Source organism: Parus major, chromosome 4 (genome assembly GCF_001522545.3).
Source record: "Parus major isolate Abel chromosome 4, Parus_major1.1, whole genome shotgun sequence".
In the NCBI taxonomy this organism is placed as follows: domain Eukaryota; kingdom Metazoa; phylum Chordata; class Aves; order Passeriformes; family Paridae; genus Parus; species Parus major.
Genome location: NC_031771.1, coordinates 24214420 through 24233006, shown reverse-complemented (window position 1 = coordinate 24233006; position 18587 = coordinate 24214420). Strand labels below are relative to the sequence as shown.

Sequence of the window (18587 nt, the reverse complement as noted above, 5' to 3'; positions counted from 1 at the left end):
CCTGTCCCGCCGCCGGGGCCGCCGCCACCGCCGCCTCCCCGCGCTTCCCGCTGCTTTCCGGGGTCAGGCGTCCCTGTCTGCGCCGCCCGCAGCGCGGGCCCGCCTGCGCGGAAACACGGGAGGATGCGCAGCGCGGAGAGCGTCGAGCTTGCAGCCGCCTTCAACGCGTCTCGTCACGCGTGGCCTCGCGTCGCAGGCTGCGGGCTCCGGAGCGCCGTGCCTGCGGGACGGCTGGGCAGACGGCGCTGAAAAAGCCGTACAGGCGTTCATCCCCGGGCTGGGAAGAGGGTCCTGTTTAGCCTTCGTCTTTCACGGAGGATGCGGAAGGCACGGCCATGGAAAAGAAACCGCATTTCGTCAGGAGGGAGTTTCTTCCCAGAGAGGTGCCACCCATCTCGCTGGCGTTACTGCTTGCGGTCGTCCTGCTTCTTAATGCCCTTCTCTACCTGTACCTCAACAAGTTTTACAGCTCTCTGGGACGTGCCGAAACGGACCCTGGCCTCTGCCCTTTTGGGCATTTCAAATTTGGAGCGCTGAAGAATTGTTCCCCGTGGCTTTCCTGTGAGGCCATAAATAGGGAAGTCAGGAAACTCAAGTGTGTTGGTGAAGGTGCTGTGAAAAAGGTGAGTTTGAATTTCTTTTCTTCTCTCCTCCGGATAAAGAGCTTTCACAGTTTGCTGGGTAATTAATGCACTACTGCTGTTACGATTATCCACTCAGCAGCTAATTACTGTAGGCATCCAGGACCATAGGGCTACTGTTGAGGTGAACACAGCAGATACGAGAGCATGACCTGGGCCACCTCTCCAGCACCAAACGACTTCCAGCTACACAAGCAAAATCACAGATTGGTACAATCATGGCAGAGTAAGACTGGCTATTTGGGTGACTTTATTGAATATGACATATGAATATATATCTGTATGACATATGAATAACTTTATTCATACGCATTGTCCATTACAAAGAAAACGTCGGAAATCGTGACATAACTGGCATCAGAAAGGGCTTGCTGTGACAGGTACATGTCTCTACCTAAAGCTGACTGTGCCTGGCGTGTGCCTGCTGTAATTAAATTACAACTGTAATTTGCAGTTGTGACTAACCAATCACAGGAAGAGCTCAGCAGCAGATGGTAGCAGTTCACAGAAGAAGGCTCTCCATGTGTTTTATGTGTTTCTTGTGTGTTCTCAGGTCTTCCTTTCTGAGTGGAAGGAAAAGAAGGTGGTCCTTTCACAGCTCACCAACTCAGAGCTGAAGGAGGACTTTCTCCATGGACTGAAGATGCTGAAAGCCCTTCAGAGCAAGCATGTTGTCCGTCTGCTTGGCTACTGTGAGCAGCAGTTCACAATCCTCACCGAATACCATCCTCTTGGTTCACTGAGAGGTCTGAATGAAACTCTCCACATTCCCAAGTACAAGGGCATGAACACCTGGCATCGCAGGCTGATGCTTGCTATAGACTACGTGGGTGTCATTCGGTACCTGCACAGCAGCCCCCTGGGCACCTTAGTGATGTGCGACTCCAATGACCTGGACAAGGTTCTCTCCCAGTATCTCCTAACAAGTGACTTTCACGTTCTGGTGAACGACTTGGACGCTTTGCCTCTTGTGAACAGGAGTGCTGGCAGGCTGGTGAAGTGTGGTCACAGGGAGCTCCGGGGTGAGTTTGTAGCTCCTGAGCAGCGTTGGCCCTATGGAGAAGATGTGCCATTCGAAGATGACCTCATGCCTCCCTATGATGAGAAAACAGACATCTGGAAAATCCCAGATGTCTCCAATTTTTTCTTGGGTCATGTTGAAGGAAGTGACATTGTACGACTGCATCTGTTTGACATCCATGCAGCGTGTAAGAAGAAGGACCCGGCAGAACGACCCACTGCCCAAGAGGTCTTAGACACCTACAGGAAAGTTTTGACTCTGCTTATTCGGGAGGCAGCCATGCCTGGTACTAGAGAAATGTTATAGTGAATCACAAGGCAAACAACATACTGATGTTTTAGGTTGAAGTCCTTCCTATTTATGTAGCTTGCCTGATGGGCAAAATCTCTGTCCCCAAAACTGAGAAGAAAAGAACAACTGGACTTGTACCTCTTGATTAAAAAAAAATAAAATAAAATCCACCCAATCCAAGAGCTGTGCAGGCTTTCCATTGCCATGTTTAATTTACCATTGGAAGAGTATGAAGGAGAGAAATTAAGTTGTGTGGGTGCAGGGGAAATTTGTTCCATAAGAAATAATAAATTTTCTTTTGCAACATTTACACAAAAAATATCTTAAGCATTACAGAAAAACAACTAGAAACATATTAGTCTACCTTAACTTGTTGGCAGAGGACTGGAGAACAGAGACCATGGCATGCCCCCAGCAAGCTTTGTGCTGATTGCTGTGCCTTTGGCCTATGTTGTATCCACAAAGCCCTCATCTACTTTCCCATGTAGTAAAAGCAGTGGTCACTTAGAAAGGAGTACCCCATTTCACTTCAGATTTTGGTGAGGCCCTCTGCCAGACTGCAGTGCTGGTCTCTCCCTGCTGGCTGGGGCATATGTTGCTCCTGGAGATGTATGGCCATTGCTCTGCGGGCCCTGTATCCCACACCAGCAAGTGTGTGGCCGCTTTGGAAGCAAGAAGATGATGATGCAGATTCTGAAAAGTCTGCTTATAGACACAGGTTCTTGGTTTTCAAGCCTTTGTCCTATGGTATTCTCAGATGGGCTCTTGAGAGGTGAAGCTGTCAAATGCAAGTCTCTTGCTCCTCTGTAATCCACAGAAATGCTGGACACTTTGAAAGAGCTTAAGTGTGTCTTATTTTTCCATTCACTTATTCTTGCTTAGTGTCACCATGATTTGATGGAAAGGAGGATTACAAGGAACTGAAAGAGAATGTGACTTCCACAGAAATGAGCATTAAACACAAGCTTTGGAAAAGAAAATTCCCGTTTTCAGAGCGTACAATTCTATTGGGTCTGAATTCAAAGTCCACTAAGCATAGTGGAAGGCTGCTAAAAAGTAGCTGTGTTTGGTGTGTTAGGAAAAAGCTTGAGGTAACCTACATGGATGTAACAGCCTGGTACCAGCAGCTGGAGAGGAAGAACAATGATGCCTTAATCCAGCAATAGGCTCTGTTTGGTGGGACTGGGATCTGGGTTGTAGCTCTCTTAGAGAAAAAACAGGAATAATATGAATGAGAAACATGGATTCCACCACCGTCCACTTGAGGACTTTCTGTCAGGACTTTCTGTTTCAGTGGACTAAATCTTTACAAGGCCTAAGAGACAACTTCCATGTTTTGACCTGAGAGGTGATTTGTAAGCAGAGTACACTGTCCTTTTTGCTCCTTTTTGAAGTTTGGTTCTGTTCTTTTCTGTGCTGCTACTCCTCTTCACATAAACCGGCCATATTCTGACTGTACTGAGATCATGCAGTCATTTCATATGCATAATGTTAAAATCCAGAATTTTATTATAAATAGGAAAAATTTCCTACAAGTTAGTTAATTCATTCCTGATATCATACAATGCCACCAGGAGCCCTTTAAAAGCTGCTGATTATATCTTTCCTTTCCCTCTGGGAAGTCTGATTTCTTAGATTAGATTTTTGCCATTTTTCACTTATCCATTCTTTCCTTGCAGCTTTCCTGTTCAGGTTGTCAGGAGACAAAGCTTGGAAATCAAAGTCTCCAAAAATAAGCAGTGATTGTGGATGATTTGGGTTTGTTTTGGACTTTGGATCAAAATGCCTAAAAGAAGCATGGGGAGAAGAAATGCTTGGTTGTCAATGCATCATCCAGCCCATAAACTCTTGTTTATTGACTTGTTATTATTAGAGTTAGAGTTTTACAGTTCCAGCATGAATACAGGATGTGCAACAGTTGGAAAAGTCTTCTGTTACAGCTCCTTGAAGCCAGGGACAAGTCTCTAAAGGGCCAAGAACCAAACCTTTTGCATGTTTCCCTCACAATAATTTGTTACCTTTTGTTAGCCATCATGTGCACTTGAAAAGGAAATCATCATTTCAAAATGGCTGTAATCCCATGAGGGTTTTTTAGGAGTGTAGCAAGGACAGACAAGAACCTGACAAACATTTTGTGCTGGTCTCTTTTGGTTAAGACAAGCTTCTGCTGGGATTTTGTGTACTATTACACCTTGCAAACAGCCATATTAATTTCATAGAGTAAAAAATATTAGGAAAAATTCTTGTTTGGGATAATTATCTTGCCTCTGTGTTCCTGGATGAAATAGTTACAATTTTTTTTAAGGAAAGGTGTGTCCCTAAACATTCACTCTGAGCAGTGGCTTCTCCATGTCACTTTCCCATTCCCTCTCCTTCAGCTTGTGTGTTGTTCAGTGCTGTTTTTCAACAGTAATAAATCTGATTTGTTCTGAATACAGCATTATGGAGCTGCAGTTTCTTTTTTGGGATGTTGTTTCTCTCTGTGACGAAACACTAGATGGCAGCATGAAGGTCAGTTTAGCATTAGTTACTAGCATCTGCCTCTGAAGCCCAGACCTAGCCAGAATCCGGCCTTGCAGCCGGTATTTTCCTAGCAAACTCCCATAAACCCCTTAAACATCTCTTTGTGTTTACTTTAGTGAGTCTGAAGGAACAAGACAACTAGATAAAGGGGCTGACCTCTTAGCCACACATGCCACTTCCCCTTTTACTTGCTCACAGTCTTTGTGGACTTAACTGTTTCTATCTCAACCTGGTGAGACCAAAACCAAGTTTGCGTGTCACCTCCTTCCAGTCTTTCAGTAAAATCAGATGCTTGTACCCTGTGCATCTTTCTATTCTTCCCTGCTAGCTCTTTCTTCAATCTCAAGATTGCATGAATCCAGTCCTTCCCACATTTCCAGCTTCTTTTCCCTTAAAGAGAAGAGAGAGGCAAGGCATCTCAGAAAGGGGGAAAAGAGGCAGGACAGCCCTACATGCAATAGTCTCCCCTCTTTCCAATTCTCTTTTCTGGACATTTCAGTCTTTACCACCAATCACAGCCTTTGATAAACATTCAGGGACTTTGCTGCCTTAGTACAAGCAGCTCATATCTGTCTAGTGGAAAACATCAAAAGATGGAGGGCAGGAAGAGGCCTGTTCACAGCTGGGAGCCTGCAAGTCCCTCTCTGCTTACCCATTTCCCAGCCAGCTCTAGACCTGTGGGCATGACCTCCCCTGCTAAGACCACTGCCACAACAACAGCTGCTGGTTCTTATCTCAAGCTCAGATCAAGTGTCCCACATTCCCTGTCCTTTCCCACAAAAGATGCTTCTCTGGGGATGGTCATTGCCATGTTTCTCATTGTATTGCTGTTCTTCCATCCCAAAAGTCCAGTCAAAGAAACTGCACAGATATGCAGGTCGCACAAGGAGAAGGACAGCTACTGATGCTTATCTCCTTCAGAAAACTTCAGAGAAGGTTCCCAATACCACCCTAGGTAGTCACTGCCATAGCAGATAAGATCCCTGTCATTCCAGGGCTTTAGTTTGCTGTCATCATCAAGATGAAGGCCCTGGGTCTGACCCCTTTCTGAGGACAGGGCCACTCTTTTGCTGATGTTAGTTGTAACCACCTGACCCTTCCTGTTTGGGCAATGCCTCCTCTGCCATGCTTGCAGCATATTTCACCCACCCCCACCCACCCAGCTGTTAGACAAAGAATCAAAGCAGAAGCAGTCTCCCAGACTCAAGAAATAGCACCTGGTTCCCAGACTGAACTCTGCTGGGACACTGCTGTGCTAGCAGTGGAGGAGATCAGCACACTTAGGGCATGCTAGCTGAGCCTGCTGACGGTCTGGCTGTGCATGTCAACTGTGTCAGGGCCCACTGCTGGTACGGTGCAATCTATCCTTGGCCCAATGCTGTTGCCAAAACAATTCCCAGTGGATTCCCCACTAAAGTTTTGCTCTTACCAGGTAGGTCTGTACTGCAGGTTACAGAATGGAAACCACCTGTCTCAGAGCAGAGTCCCAGATTCAGTTCAAACTCCCCACTGCTCCTTTCATTTTCTCCTCGGGGCCATCCAAAGAATAGCACTGCCAAGGTTATGCTGTTTTCCTTTCCAAACTGCCTGCTGGCTGCACACTTCTGGGGGGTCAAGTCTGATGGAGCATTTCCCATTTTGCGCTGTGGATTTCAGACTACATCCCGAAAGCACTCCTGTAACACTAAATCCTGTAGGGGTGAACAGCCTATATGGCAACTCATCTGTATGTTTGACACCATCAGACAGAAAAAGTAGTGCATGAATATCTGCACCAGCTGTTGTGTAGGTCTGAGTAAATGTGGAGGAAATAAAATGGACACAATGTATTTAATTGAACATTTGTTTGATTTTTTTTTTTTTCTCTTTGAAGGACTGGTTGAAAATCTGTGTTACTCTGTATTTAATAGAGTGGTAACTTGTAAATGCATCAGAAGTTTAGAATACCACACAAAGTTTTTGAAATTCTGTCACAAGCTCTAAAATAATATTTTCCTTTGGTGCCACATAAACAAAACATCAGATCATTATCTTTGTGAAACAGAGGCAGTGTTGTTTGCCAAATATAATTTGTGAGCTATTTGGCAGAATATGCAACTGTAAACCGATTCTATCATTATGACTGTAACATTTTACCAACAGTCAAGAGACCCTGGGAACAAGAAAAAAGTGGTTCTCAAGTTCTTCTAGCGTGATCTAATGTGTATATTTGTAGAGTCCAACCAAATAAATTATATGCTAGATGGTACTTTTAAAAAAGGAAAAGGATCTTGTGGTTTTATTTTAATTGAGGCACTGTATACTTGAGATGACCACATGATTTCAAATAATTATCAGTCTCTGTATAGAAGTCTACAATCCAGTATTTATCAGGATTAAATGGTGAATATATTTACATTACAGTGATATTTATGTATCAGCAATTTTTGATTCTGTTTAGCTCTGGGTAACTCAAAATGCATTAAAAATTATATATTTATATGTACACACACACACACACATAGACACAGATTCTTTGGCCATAATTTTTAAAAGATCAAGCTTGCTGTTCCAGAATTCACATTTTGGATATGCAGTAACTGTATTTTCAAAACTGGTAACAATCAGTAGCTCGCAGTCCAATTTCTAGAGTAGTTGCTGGATGCTAGTGACTTTTGGAAAGTGAATTATTTCCCTGTAGAGCTGGAAGACCCTTTTCAGCAATTCTGTTGTTAAATCCATGAGACTGAAGTGAGTACTTTTATCAAGTACACTTTGGATTTCTTTGTGGAAAGGACAAAGTCTCGTTGGGTTCTTAAGTGTTTTTCTCCCTAAGAGTTCATTCCTGGGATGGAGCGGGAGAGGGGTGTTGTGTCTGACTCAAACTGAAACCCCCCCAGGCTTATCTGCCTGTTGAAATGTTGAAAATCTAGCCATGAAGCTTGGGTCTCCATCAACCATGTTTAGCTTACACTAGTGCTCTATATTCTTATTAAATATTATTATTTTGGTGCCTACAGGCTTTGGTCATAGGCCAGGATCATAGGTCATAGGTCAGATGCTATAAAGGCACAGCACAAAATGACTGTCCTTTCCCTACATGCAGCTTTTGTATAAGAAAATATAAACCAACTTCTGTCCTCATGCATGAACAGCATACCCAAGCTATCTCATCCCACCTCATCCAAACCACAAATAAATATGCTCCATAACCTGCATGGACAGGTAACACAGTTTTTCACACAAAATTGCAACTGCAAGGCCTGACTGTGCTCTGACCAAATTCAAGAGCAGCTTGCATTCTGAACATGCTTTAGGAGCCTAAGACTGAAACAAAAGCCCAAGCTCTAAAAGGAAATAACAGTGTACCAGACAAGCTAACCTGTAGGCCTAAGAGTCAACCAACTTTGCTGTTTTAACCAGATTCCTCCAGGAAGTCATACAGAAGGCCTGCACTCCCAGAACTCCTATTTCTACAGTCAAGTAAGGGGAAGATCATTCCTTTTCCTCACGTTTGCAAGGTTGTCACACTCGGGGCAGCGTCAGCTGTTGTGCTCCTCAGTCTGACTCTGTCCTATCCACTGATTCACATTTACTAAATTCAGAGGGGTATGTTGAAGAAGAAAATACTGTCTCTGCCCCTCTTGTAGGTTGGGGGTGGGTGGATAATCAAAGCCTTAATTCAAGCATTTCATTAAATCAAATGATTTAATGGCATGGGCAATGCTGAGTGAGGTAGTCTGTTTCTCTGTGCTGGAGGCTGCAGAGAAAATCCCAGGACCTGATGTCATGCTTTGTGCATTCAGGCCTTGGTTTCCTCTGCACAGGAGGCTGCATGCAGAGTCCTGGGGCATCCCAGTCCCTTCCCGGCCTGTCCAGAGCAAGCTGTGGGGTTAATACAAAAAGTTACATCTTAATTACAGTTTCTTTCCTCCTCATACAAGAGAGCTTGATCTCAGCTGAGGTCTAGAGACAGTAATGCAATATAAAGAGCACCAAAGTTACTTACATTTGTTCTTTCCACTTTTCTTCAAAGATGTGTAATGCTTTCTTGTCAGGCTTGTTAGAAGAAAAGTTCAACATACTAAAAAAGCAAACAAAAAGCCTCAACTTCACAAGAAACTGCTTAAAATCCCTCTGAAACCATGCTTAATTAACTGTCTTTTGTCGTGTTGCATAAGTGACTTTTTTTTAATCTCTCTTAGTGGTTTCCACAGTTCTGTGCATGGGTGCCATCCCAATTTAATGACCTAGAATTATGTCTAATTGCTGTTCTATCCTCCTTTCCCACACCATGTGGGGCAAGGAACTTTTCTCATGACACCAGTGCCTTAGGTTTTTATTTTTTATATTGTCATTTTCACTCATATTCTTTTATGTCCTGATCTAAGGCTTCTGAAAATGAATCTGTTCCATACCATGGAAAGAGAAAGACTTGGAACATTTTGCAGTGAGAACACAGCTTCCCAAAGGATAGAGTTTCCTCAGGCTGATTAGACATCTGCAAAGTAAGTGACATCCAAATGAGGTGTCTAGACTCTTCGCACTCAGTAAGGGATCAGAGCATTTCCCGGGCACAGGAGGTGTCATTCTGAATGTTTGACATAGGTTGGATAAATCATGCCTTAAAAATACTTGGGTTTTCCCCCTTTGTTGTCATATAAAGGGTGAAGATGGAACCAGAATACAAGCACATACCCCAAATACATGCTAAGCAGAGGGACCTGGACCATAGCGCTGATGTCTAAATTGTAGCAGTTCTAGTATCTGAAGGAAGCTATAGTGAAAGGAAGTATCAGGGGCACGAGTGGATAGAAAGAAGCAGAAAGGCCTTAATGAAAAGCATACCTAACCTCTCATGTAGCTCAAGCATTCTACATCAGGCATGGGTGAAAAAGTTTGTGTCTATCTGAGTTAGAACAGCAGAATTTACCTGCATCTCATTAAGCAGTTCGGAAAACTTGTCATGGTTCTGAGCTGAAATACTTGCTCTGTCAAAGCGTAATCCTAGAATTGGGCTTTCTGGCATCAGGAGCATATGGACCATCAATTAAGCTATGTTATTTCAGCACCTGACTATCCAGCAACTCCCATTTTGGCACAAAAAAAAAAAAAAAAAAAAAAAAAGCCGCAAAATCTTTCAGGAAGCATTCTTTTTATTTTGACAAATTTAAACTATCACATTTAGTTCCTATGTGAAAAGTGAGAGCTCTTGACAATCTGAACCTCTTTTTTTTTTTTTTTTTTTTGACACCATGCACTGTAGGACTATATTCCACATATTTCCAGTGCCACTGCATAAGCACCAGCCCAGCCAGATGACTCCACTGGAGCCTGCCAGGCTCCTAGAGCTGCTGAATTCACACTTCTCCTGGCCCCACACCCATCTGTGCCTTTCCCTTGCACGCTGGCACTGCAAAACCAAAAGTCTTGCTGTATCTCTGGTGCCCTTCTCCCGGGGAGAGAAGTTGTCCCCTCTGCATGTCCTCTCCCCAAGGGCCTGGTAGCTGGAGGGGAAATGGAAGTGTGGGAAGGCATCCCAGGGCCTCACGGACAGTCCAGAAAAATTGGATTTGTTTACCCAGCGTGCAACAAGCCAGTAATTACACACCTGAAAGAGACATTGCTAATCCTCTCTACAGCTCCCTGAAAGGAGCTTGTAGCCAGGTGAGGGTCAGCCTCTTCTCCATGGTAACAAGTGACAGGACAAGAGGACATGGTCTTAAGTTGTGCCAGTGTAGGTTTAGGTTGGACATTAGAAGGAATTTCTTCACAAAAAGTTGGTGTGACATGGGAATGGGCTGCTCAGGGAGGTGGTGGAGTCACCCTCCCGGAGGTGTTTAAAGAAAGGCTGGATGTGGCACTTGGTGCCATGGTCTGGTTGACAAGGTGGTGTTCGGTCACAGATTGGACTCGATGGTCTCAGAGCTCTTTTCCAAACTCATTGATTCTGTGATTCTATGATTTATTTCAGCGTTGCACAAGTCCAGGTGCCGGGTGGTCTCCCACAAATCCGGCACTCCGACTATCGAAACTTTTTCCCGTACGTCCACTTCGGCAAGCAGCGGCATTAATGTTTACACCCTGACGCTCCCCGGCACACTTCACTGCCAGCACCAATTACTGTCACCACCGCCGGCGCCCCTCAGGGCCCCCCCGCCATGGCGCCCGGCTCCGCCTGACGTCACTTCCCGGGGCCGCGGGCCGCCCCTGCCGGCCGCGCTCCCCATGGCGGCCGTGGCGGCGGCGGGGGCCGCCGGGGCGGGCGGCGGCGGCGCCTCGGCGGCGCTGGGCGACGGCGGCGCCATCGACTACTCGGTGCACGAGGCGTGGAACGAGGCCACCAACGTGTACCTGCTGGTGGTGCTGGCCAGCCTCGCCCTGCTGGTCTATGCGCGGCGGTGAGAGGAGGCCCGGGCGGGGCGGGGGCTCCCGCGGGACCCCCACGTGGAGGGGCGACACCTCTCACCGCCGTGCCCCCCTCCTCCTCCTCGCAGGAACAAGAGGAGGATCATGCGCATCTTCACCCTGCCCCCGGCCGCCGAGACGCCGCCCGAGCCCAACTTCTACGACAGCATGAAGAAGATCCGCCTGCGGCAGCAGCTGGAGATGTACTCCATCGGTAAGTGCGAGGGAAGACGGGGCTCCCCCGGGCCTGCGGGTGCTGGGGGCTGTTCCTAAAGGAGTGGCCTCGAGCCTTGTGCGGTGGGAACGCCCCCGGTCCTGTGGCACCATGTGAGCAGGGGCTCTGCAGCTGCTGAGCTGAGTTGCGAGGGGAGGTACGGAGCGAGGGAGCGGCTGTGCCTTTACCCTAAAGCAAATGTCAAAAGGAATCCCATGCTATACTTTGGAAGAGCTGGGAAGGTCTGGATGTTTTCAAAACGTGGACGGATCTGTAAAAGTGTGGAAACATGAGTAAGACAACCACAAAAATTGAAAATAAATGAGAACTTTACTGTACCAGCAAGTGTTGCTGCTCCCATCTTAGTGCTGAAGGTCAGGATGGAGGCAGGACGGAGCCCCATGCCCGTGATATTCCAGTGATCCAATTCAGATCACCTTGCTTCACATCTGCCCTACATACATGCCTATAGGAAATACGGCAAAAAAAACAACCCTTTGCGGTCTGAAACCACCCTTTAAACGCAAAGACTTGACGTAAAGATTCTTACACCAGGCCATTGCATTCTGTAGGAACAAAATTGGATGTTCTTCCTATGGTGGAATGCTGGCATTTGCTGATGGTGTTTGTAGCACTGCGCACAACTCTTTGATCTCCCTTTTGCCTTGCTAACTGGATTAATTTTGAAGTCAAAGTAATTGTTAGCTTGTGGCTTCTGTATTGTGGAGGAGATGAGAAATGCGGACATCAGCCTTGTGACTATTGAGTTGTTCAGATCATCTGTAATAGATCTTCTGAAACCATAGCCTTTAATTTTATTTATTTATATTTTAATAAAAGGACCTGAATGGAATCATGGTTCTATGCCATTGATTTACTATCGTTTGGCTCTGACTCTACTCTTTAGCATTTACAAGGCCACGCTCTAAAGGTGAAGTTCTACATGATGACTGAAACTTCCCCTTGTGTGGCTGAAATTATATTCTCTGATATTACATCTGTTTCTTGATTGCTGTTATACAAACACATACATAAACATGTATGTATACATATATAGACATGTATGTATGCATATATACATGCATGTATACATACAATAATAATAGTAATGATAATATGTAATAAATTGTATAATCGGTGTTGATTGGTGTTTCTTTTTTACAGCAAGGAAGTATGAACAGCAGCAGCAGCAGCAGCCGCCAAAACAGACTGAAAGCGTACAGCTCTCAGTGGAATGAAGCCCACAGTTCTGTAGGAACTCAGGACAAATATCCAGTGCTGATTTTAAGAGTCAATGTGGAGCTATTTTCAATGCTTTTTAATTGAGACATAGCTGAAGGCAAGGAGGAAAGGAGGGGGACTGTCCCTAAAACTTTGTTCTTAGTAGCTTTTCTCTGAGCCCTCGTGAGGTAAAACGAATGCGCACTGGAACATTGAGCATTAAAGTATCCAGCACAGGGCAGACCTGCTCAGAAGAACCTGAGGGTGGGGAAGTGCAGTCTTAGGAATGTCTGAATTTCTCTCTGCTAGAACCTTGGAAATCAGCTCCTACCTTCTCTGGCAACAGCATCCTAGAGAAAGCAAGGCAGTACCTATCTGCCTGGAAACTCTTGTGTTCCTTGATCATGAATTGTTGAATTTGCTGAATACAGTCAGTAAGTGTGAATGAAGGTACTGTGGCCGTACTGCCTGGTGAAGGTGAACGGCTTTGAGAGCCCAGAGTGTCGCTGGTGGTAGTGCAGAAAAGTTCTGCTCTCTGTTTATTTGGGAGTTGTGTATGCAATACTGTGAACCTTTCCTGGGGAAACTTTGAGAAGTACACAGTGAACTATATGTCTAGAAGACACTTAAAGCCACTACTCTAATAGCAAAGGTGGTTGGCTTAATTTAGTCAATTTGCTGTAAAGAATGTGTCTGTCTGTAAAAATCTGTATAAGCACATCACAGCTTATCCAGAAAAGACTTCACACTGCAGTTACTCTTTCTAGGTAAATCTCAAAATCAGTTAATTGAAAGGAATCTGCAGAAATTACTTTTTAATAAAAGCATCTCATCGTGAAAACTACTTGAAGACGTATCATGGTGTAATTCTTAAGGTTACACAGGTTGAGTTGGCCAAGTGATGAACAAACAGCACAGTGCTGGGAGTTTACATCCAGATAGGTTTTCACCTATTCTGTGCTGAAATATATTAAGTCTTGGAGCAGTGGTGACCACCACTGCGGTTACAATTGGATATTAAGAAACTTTGCTTCGAGTACCAAATTTTACTATATTGAAATTATCTGTACTTCAGTGTCTGTAGGGACTGTAAAACGTGACCTGGGCCGAACTGACAGTGGCAGAAGGCTCAGTGGGTTTGCCCATGAAAAGGCTCCTTTGGGTGAAGGGTGGCCCCCTGTGACAGCTTCCTTGCGTGTCACCTCGGAACACAGCGGGGTCACTCCGCGGGGCTGAGGGCTGGCGGCCACGGGGCTGCCGGTGCCGTGTCCTCCCCGCGTTACTCTGCCCGTGTGATGACCCCGCTCCGCAGCGCGTCCCCGTCACTCGGCGGGGTTTAAACGGAGATCCACGCCCGGCAGAGCTCCCCGGGCGCTGAGGAAACCCGCGGACCGCATCCCTCTCCATCCCCCGGAAACGGCGCCGTTTCCCCTTGGCGCGACCTCACTTCCTCCCGCGCTTCCGTCTCCGGGACGCGCCGGCTCCCGCTGCTGCCGCCGCCGCCGCCGGTAGTGCCGCCGCTGCTGCTCGGAGGCCGGAGGCGCCCGCCGGGCGGTGAGTGGGGCCGCGCCGCCGCCGCCCCCCGCGCCCCGTCCGCGCCGAGGGGAGGGGAGGGGGCGCCTCGCCGGGGGCCGTGGCGAGGCGGGAAGGGGCCGCTCGAGGAGAAAGCGCGGTCGGGGGCGGGGAAGGGGTCTCCGGGTCCGGCTGCATTCCTGCGGGAGGGCTGCGTGCCGCCGCCGGGCCGGGCGGGATCTCCGCTCCGTTCCCCGCGGGAGCGCTCCCCGCGTGTGCCGTGGCCGGGTTCGCGCCGCGGGCGCCGCAGCGATGTGCCGGCTCGGGGGCTCGTGGCTGTCCGGGAAGCTGAGCCCTCCTTCCTTCCCACCGGCCCTGCCCACCCGGGCGGGCAGGCAGGGAACGGAGCCTTTCCTATGGCGCATCTCGGCCGGCGCCGCTGCCCGCCGCAGCCGCCCGGTGCGGCTCCGCTCGCTTCTATGGAGCAGCATGGCACAATGAACCCGAGCCCTGCCGCTTACCCCGCACAGCCGGCTTTCGGGCTGCAGATAATAATGTCTCGGTTTGCCTCTCAGCTCAGCTGAAAGCCCCGTGAAAGGCTTAGAATTCTGGAACAGCGTGCGGCTTCGTTTGTATTCATGGACCTGGGGCAGTGCCACGAGCATCTCAAACTTACCTGTACAGAACGAAAAGCTTGTAAGGAGAAGTAACAAAAGCAAAAAGTTCTCCAGGGCCCGTGCCCTTTGCATCTGCTAGGGTGTTCAAAGGATGCTGCTTGAGCCATGACTGAAGGGCAGGCAGGTCGTGGTTTGTTTTCCCGGCAAGTGCAGCCATGGAAGTTCTGTCCCAGTGAAGCCATACCCTGTTCTGCAGAGGGCTTTATGTTTTCAGACGTACAGTGTATGTTGGGACAGAAGGTGCAGTCAGCTTTTGAAATTTTACCTCAAAAGTCTGCACTGATTTTTACCTGATAATTAATGATTCTAAAAGCAACGGCAGATAGGGTAGAGGGACAATAGATTTTTTTTTTTTCATCCATTTTTAGTAGTCAGGCTTATAGGCACGCGTAGGGATGAACTTTGTTCATGCTGGATTTTGGATGTCTTGGATGGGGAAAGTTTATGACCTAACAAAAATTGGGCCAGAGTTATCTTCAGTTACGTTTATTTTTGAGAATGCTGTACAGGGGGAACTGTTTCTAGATTACCCAATACTGTTTAAAAAGCTATTATGATGTGTAGATTTAATGCTGTCTGATCACAAGAAGCATGTGAGGGAAGGCTTTCTAAGTAGTTAAAACTTTACATCTGTAAGATACTGAAGAAAATCTTTAACAAGTGGCTCTCAATTATAGCTCCAAAGATTTTTGAGAATCTGACCACTGTTGTCTCCATGTGAGCTGCTGAACGTCATATCTTTGTAAATGCAGTCTTCAGATGGCATTACAACCATGACTGTATAATCTTATGTGAAAACTATAATCTTCTGTTAAGTGGTGGAAAAGTCATCTCTCTCCTCATAACCCAAAATGTGGCTGACTAGGTTTTTTACTCAGCACTGCACAGAAGATCAAAGGTTTTTGGATAGAGCTTTATAAATTCTGTGACAAGGCTCAAGAGGCTCTTAAATATTTAAGCTATGAGTATGTCTGTGTTTAAAGGAGACGTCGTAAACTCTGAGTGCCTTGTAGTGAAAATATCCTTCCCTGTGCCACGAGCACTTTGAATTTCAGTCCAGTGTTACATACCCAGATAGTATGAACTGGTATGTGCAGGCTGAGCCCAGATGAGAACATATCCTGCAGCAGCTGCCCTGATGCCTTATAGCCAGCCATAGGATTTAGGAATTTCAGCAGAGCGATGCTGAGTCTTGCTCTCAAACTTCCCTTCTAAAATTACCTGATTCATTGAGAAGACCCACAGAGGAAGCCTTTGCTGTACCACTAGGTACTGCTGATGGCGGTAGAGGCTCTGAAAATGGGCAGAACATCCCAGTGCTTTTGTCTGAGGACAATTTGCAGGGAAGCTTCTTCAGTGCAATGCAAAATTATTGAGAGTATTTTAACCAGTGATGAATCTTTTCATAATTTATGTTTTGCATATATGATTAAGCAGCATTGGCCAAAAGCCTGGTGACAGCACAGGGCTCTGGAATGTTTTCCTGTTGCCTGGGCAGTTTATTCATGTTAGCTTACTTCCGTGAGCTTAATCGCTCCTTTTAAAGTCCTCCTGAACTCAGGAGTGCCGCTGCTATTGAGCAAGCTGAAATTATACACGCTGCAGGAAGAAAGGTGGGGATGTTGAAACTTAACATCTCTTTCGGAGGAATTGAAAAGATTTTGCCCCAGCCCTAATTTCTGCATTAAAGAAATTGAAAATTGTCATTGTGTGCCTTCTTCAACAGGGAAGCAGCACATTGTTAGAAAACGTGTCATTAAATCCGTGATGTCTTTGGCCTGTTATGCCTAAAGAGCAAGAGCAGTTGGAGGAGGCTTGCTGACAAAGTGGAGTCTTCAGTCATGGTTGCTTATGCTCCAGATCAGAAGTAGTGATCAAAAGGCGTTCCCTTTCAAGTCCAAGCACTTAAACTGTGTTTTAGTCATGGTAAGGAACCTGGGTGTTGTTTATTAACCTAGTCACTCAAACAAAAGGCAGCACTGGATCTTGTCCTTGAGACAGAGCTGCTGCTGAAGAGCAGAAGGTTTCAGTGCCTCAGGCCCTCGAGAATGGAGGTAAGATCCTTCACTTTGCAGCCCTGCATCTGTTGCGGCATAAGAGTTGAGGGCTATGATCCAGTTTTTTTGTAGTCTAACAAGCTCCACCAGAAATTGGCATTGCCTGGGTCGAGGGGACTCCCTGCTGGCTGAGGGAGAGATACGGAGGATGACCAGAGGTACTTACTGCTGGCAGAAGAGCCCAGAGCCAGCACAAATGTCTCATGAGAAATCTGACATCAGGGAGTGGAAATCAGTACTACTTTTTCTGTAACAGAAGGCAAGAAGAGAGGGGGGGAAAAAATACCACACGTACTGCTAGGAGCAAAAAGCTCGTGTTTTTTTTAGGCAGAAAAATCCTGCCTTAATTACGTTTCCCCCAAGTCTCTGATAAAAAATGGCTGATAAAACTTCGGAGTGCTCAGATGTCTCTGTGAAATCTGTGTTTGCATTGAAAAGACTAAGAACCTTTTTAAGAATGAAGGTGCTTTGCCTTATTTTTGCAAGGAATGTCTAAGCTTTGGGTGTTACTTTAATAAAAATAATTCCTGATCTTTTTATGGAATATCTAAACTCTGGGCGTTACTTTAATAAAAATAACTTCAAACTCCAAGATTAACAGAATTGCTAAAAGGAATTAGTCCTCAATATGAAAAACAATAAACTGAAATTTCTGAACCAAGCCCTCAAAGGCAATCTGTGGCAAAACTCCAGGAAAAAAAATTTAATTTTTATAAAATAGCTGTATATCTTCTTTCTCAATTATATCTAGGTACTGCTTTGGAAAGTGTTTCTCTCCTTGCAGATGCCTAGGAATGAGGTATTTTAAGATAATTTGGTTTAATTTTAATCTAGAAGTAAAATCAATTAATCTTGCAAAGGGGCTGTTCAAATTTGGGATTTACTGAAACTGTAGTCTGAAAAAATACTTTCCGTTTGCTTATCTGATGAAGAACATAGATCCCGAGTCTGTGAAGGAGTAGTCCCATTCAGTTTCTGCCAGGCTGTCAGATTTGGTGGAACTGGTTTTGGACATCCATGATGTATAAAATGCACATGTGGATCTACAGCTTGCTCCTGAGAAAGACTGTGGTTTTGTTAAGATAATAGCAACATCTGTCATTTTCATAATGGAGTAGAACAGGTATTTTGAAAAGACTCAGCCAAAGGAAGGCTGTATTACTTTCTAAAATATCCTCTGGATCATCTTGGAAACATGGTTTGTAATATGCTCTTGACTGACAAGGTAGGGTGCGAGGCGTAAATTCCTGAGCAGGAAAGATGTATGTGGGTTGTGCAATGGGAGACTCCATGTGATGTCGTTATTTATGGCGCTTCTCTCAGATGTCTTTCTGGGACTCGAACAGCTGCTGTGAACTTTACCCAGCACTGAGCACTAGATATGTTTGAATGACTATTTTGTTGTTGCTTGGATCATGGTGATAAGCAGTATAGAGCCAGGTTCTGTGACACTGGTTGAAAGAAGAGAGCAGAACTGTTACTGGGTGGTGAAAACCTTGCAGGGGGGGAAAAAGTAAGGTTATCATCTTCCATAGCTTTGGTTGGTGGACATCAGGGAGTGATAGTTGAAGGCAACCCATTTCTTTCTGCTGTAATGTGGAAGGAAGGGTGGACTGACAGAAGAGGAAGAGTTGCTTTTTCTTTTCAGAGAAAGGTCGGAAGGATAGAGGCGGAGGTGCAGGTTTTTCACTCTTGCCTCTTTTCTCCGTGACTGTATTGTTAAATGGCAGCAACCATTGTTTGCAGGAACTTTTCCTTGCTTTCGTAAAGACCTGTGGGTTGTCATGTGTTTTGTTATGTGGCAGTGCTGTTGTTAAACAGATCCAAATCTACAGTCAGATAAGGCTCGGAATAATTGATGTTTTTAGCTCAGCTAAATAACCGAGTTCACATGATCTGTAAGTGGCCAGCGGGTTTTTTTAGGCAAAGTATGTACTGCTTGTATTATACTTTTATTTAAAGCTAATTTTGTCACAACAGATCGAGCCTTCTAGCAACCAAAAATACCTTAGTTGAGCCCGTTAAAAAAGTCTCCCTACCCAA

At 45.8% G+C, this 18587-nt stretch overlaps 3 protein-coding genes across 7 annotated transcripts in view; all 3 read left to right on the top strand.

The window, feature by feature from the left end:
* Positions 1-45: 45 nt before the first annotated feature.
* POMK (protein O-mannose kinase) lies at positions 46-4393 on the top strand. The gene is made up of 2 exons (XM_015623550.3): positions 46-623; positions 1195-4393. Exons 1-2 carry the CDS (start codon positions 336-338, stop codon positions 1966-1968), a joined length of 1062 nt encoding a protein of 353 aa, XP_015479036.1. The 5' UTR covers positions 46-335; the 3' UTR covers positions 1969-4393.
* A 6056-nt stretch (positions 4394-10449) lies between these two features.
* On the top strand, positions 10450-13148 carry SMIM19 (small integral membrane protein 19). Its single transcript, XM_015624650.2, has 3 exons — positions 10450-10856; positions 10953-11077; positions 12242-13148. Exons 1-3 carry the CDS (start codon positions 10684-10686, stop codon positions 12313-12315), a joined length of 372 nt encoding a protein of 123 aa, XP_015480136.1. The 5' UTR covers positions 10450-10683; the 3' UTR covers positions 12316-13148.
* A 619-nt stretch (positions 13149-13767) lies between these two features.
* SLC20A2 (solute carrier family 20 member 2) overlaps positions 13768-18587 on the top strand; it is a 57117-nt gene continuing 52297 nt past the window's right edge. The window contains exon 1 of one of the 5 annotated variants that reach the window (XM_015624645.3): positions 13768-13852. The gene's annotated coding sequence lies outside the window, so the exon portion shown is untranslated. The remainder of the gene's footprint in view (positions 13853-18587) is intronic. The other 4 variants (XM_015624647.3, XM_015624649.3, XR_001520997.2 and 1 more) reach the window with 4 other exon arrangements.